Source organism: Mesitornis unicolor, unplaced genomic scaffold (assembly GCF_000695765.1).
Source record: "Mesitornis unicolor isolate BGI_N332 unplaced genomic scaffold, ASM69576v1 scaffold45658, whole genome shotgun sequence".
NCBI lineage: Eukaryota > Metazoa > Chordata > Aves > Mesitornithiformes > Mesitornithidae > Mesitornis > Mesitornis unicolor.
The window spans coordinates 4,148-7,014 of NW_010203358.1; the positions used below are offsets into that span (position 1 = coordinate 4,148).

Consider the following 2,867-nt stretch of genomic DNA (forward strand, 5'->3'; position numbering starts at 1 on the left):
GGGCATTTGCTAGAGTTAGCAGTCATCACTGATGGCATTTGCCCTTGTGATTAATAGAAAGGCTGATCCTGGACAAAATTTCCAGTTAAACAGTGAGAGCATTAAATTCTCTCGAGAGGTCAGGGCTCGATGGTGGCCTCAAAGCCAACATGCTACAATTTTGAATCCATTTGCTGTACATTGATCCTGTGGCATCCACAGGACATCTCTGGTAGTTTGAGGAAAGGTGCTGTTAAGAAATTAGTTTTGTTGTTTGTGATCCCTAGCTTTTGACTGTATCTGCAGGCTTTCAGCATGATTCTGGCACTGTGCAGAAGAGATGTTTTAGCTGTCAAGTTGGTGACACACACATTTAGTATCCTCTGAGGAGCCCTTGCCAGGTCAGACCATAATGGCATCAGGGGAGCCATTACAGCCCACAGGTCACTGCAGGCTCCGAAGTTTCTTAAATACCAGCATCTGAGTGATGGCTCTGTGCTGTCTTAGCCCTGCCTGCTTATAGTGCAGAGAAGCCCTTTGCATCAACTTAATTACTTGTTTTGAATTATGAATGTGAATTTCATGGCTTTTGAGCATTTAATGGTAGACATTCTTTTCTAGAGATAATTGAATTTTTTGCCATTTTGTTTTACGTAAATGTCTAAAACGTGGCTGGTTTCTTTTTTTTTTTTGGTACCCTTAACTCTCATCCTTCTGCAACCACTAACAAAACAATGCAGTTGGTTTTGGTTTTAATGGACCATGTTCATTATAACTTACTACATGAGGAAAACCTTGAAATACAAATGCATGGACTCACCAAGGGTTCCTTCAAAACACAAGAAACCATGAGCAAGGCAATTGTGTAGATTTGGATTTGTGGGGTTTGATTTGGGCTTCTTTTCCTTTTTTTGATCAGTTCGAGTAGTCCTCAAGCCTCAGTCTGCTTTGGCTACCAATATATTGAATCTGTTCCTTCCTCACTCAAGGCTTAAGCTCAATCTAATTAAGTGAATTTTGGGTGTTTTCAGGAAGTACAGAGAGAAGTAATTTACCTTTCCCACATTTTTAGTTATATAATATGATGAAGTCAAAACAGGTGAGTACAGCCCTTTTTTAAAAGCATCCATTCTCCTGTCAAATAGTTTGTGTCTCTTTGGTGCCCTAAGTAAGGAAGACAGAAAGGCTAAGGCAAGATCAGGAATCAGCATCCAACCCTGCAGTGAAAGGAATTATGAAAGCTTTGGATAAGCAATGAAAATAGCACTGATAGAGTCATAAGCCCTGCCTAATTCCAGCAGTAGACACCTCTAGTTATAAATTTCAGACACAACTTTCTCAACTTCAGGACTATTCCCACTTCTCTACAAAACCTGGGATTCATAACTCGACCCCACTTGTTACCAAATTTGCACTGTGAGAGCTCTTGTACTTACATTTATGGCTCTTCAGGCAACACGGGGCTGTGGTGGAGCCCTGTCTCAGGCTGCTCCCAAGCAGAGTTACTTTCCCTCTAGAGCAACTCTCCCAGTATCAGCAAGCAAGGGGGTGGACTTGTAGGAAGAGCAAGAAATGGTCTGGACTTCATTTCTCTCTCTCTGTAGTGAAATAGGAAGGAAAAAGGAGAAATGCACCCATATTCCCGCCCGGCAGCCAGAAAACAACCTGGTTATTTTGCAATAAAAACTGAAGCCACTTTCAGGACGTTACCCATAACACTTCTATGATACTTTCCCCAATGGCATGACGTGGTGTTACACGATCTGTATTAAAGTCAAACAGTTTCAGCTATTGTGTACATCCACCAATGAGTACAAAACCAATCAAAAATCAATGAACCTGAAAAAAATGTGTGCACTTACCCTCTGCTCTCCAAAACTTTTTTTTTTTAGGTTCCACTGGAAGGTTTTCAGTTATGGGAAACAAGGTGCAGAGCATCGATCCTACACATAGGATAAACGACAGAGACTACATGGGCTGGATGGATTTTGGACGCCGCAGTGCTGAAGAATACGAATACTCCTCCTAAAGAACAGCAAACTATAGCAACAGAAAAAAAAATCACACTCCCATGTCTGTACAGAAAGAGAAAAATTAACTTGTTGTCCTCTTCAAATCAGTGTTTTAAAATATATAATGTATTTGATGTAAATTTGTCTGTAAGACTATACAATGCAATATATACATATGCAGAATTTTCCAGAAAATGTTTTCTTTCTTTTGTGGTTTCTCATACACTGATATTATATTAAAATGATTTCACTTACTTATCCCTTCTTGTCCTGTCACAGCATGTTGCTGGGTGTTTTACTATAAAGAGAGGCAGGAAAATGCCTTCATTCTGCAATGTAAATATCTTCCACATGCTGAGTAGTCAGACAAATGAGCCACTTCTTAGAGAAATCTTGTGACAGTCCCAACTCCAAGGGGAACTTGTCTAGATACAAACGCATCGTTCTGGCCTACTGCAACTGGGGTTTTACTTGCATTCTCCTCCTTCACCCCAAGTAGCCCTTCCTGCAGCTCCAGTGGCTGCTGCAGCAGCTGCTTCTCACACCTAAGGAACTCCCTAAACTGAAAAAGGAGGTGATTTAGCATTGCGTAGTTCACTGAATTCTCCTGAATCTGTGCACTAATAAGAAAAGGAATGCATTTTTCACGCGCTGAAAAGCAAGTGCTTGTCAAAGGAAAGAGGCAGGTGAATACCTCTGTAGCAATTTCTACAGCAGTTAATAGGCAAAAAACAATTTATAGAAAATAATAGAAAATATTTGGACTAAACCAAAATTCTACCAAACCCAAGAAAACTGGGAAACAAAACAGGGGTTATGACAAGGGCTGAGCACAAAAACATTTTGAAGAGTTGTTCCCAAGAGCAGCTGGGAGAG

At 40.6% G+C, this 2,867-nt stretch overlaps 1 protein-coding gene across 1 annotated transcript in view; it reads left to right on the forward strand.

Annotated features, from left to right (window-relative positions):
• CCK (cholecystokinin) overlaps positions 1–2,264 on the forward strand; it is a 6,289-nt gene extending 4,025 nt beyond the window's left edge. The window contains exon 3 of the mRNA XM_010190678.1: positions 1,872–2,264. Coding sequence (XP_010188980.1) covers positions 1,872–2,008 — 137 coding nt within the window. The 3' untranslated portion in view covers positions 2,009–2,264. The remainder of the gene's footprint in view (positions 1–1,871) is intronic.
• Positions 2,265–2,867: the final 603 nt, after the last annotated feature.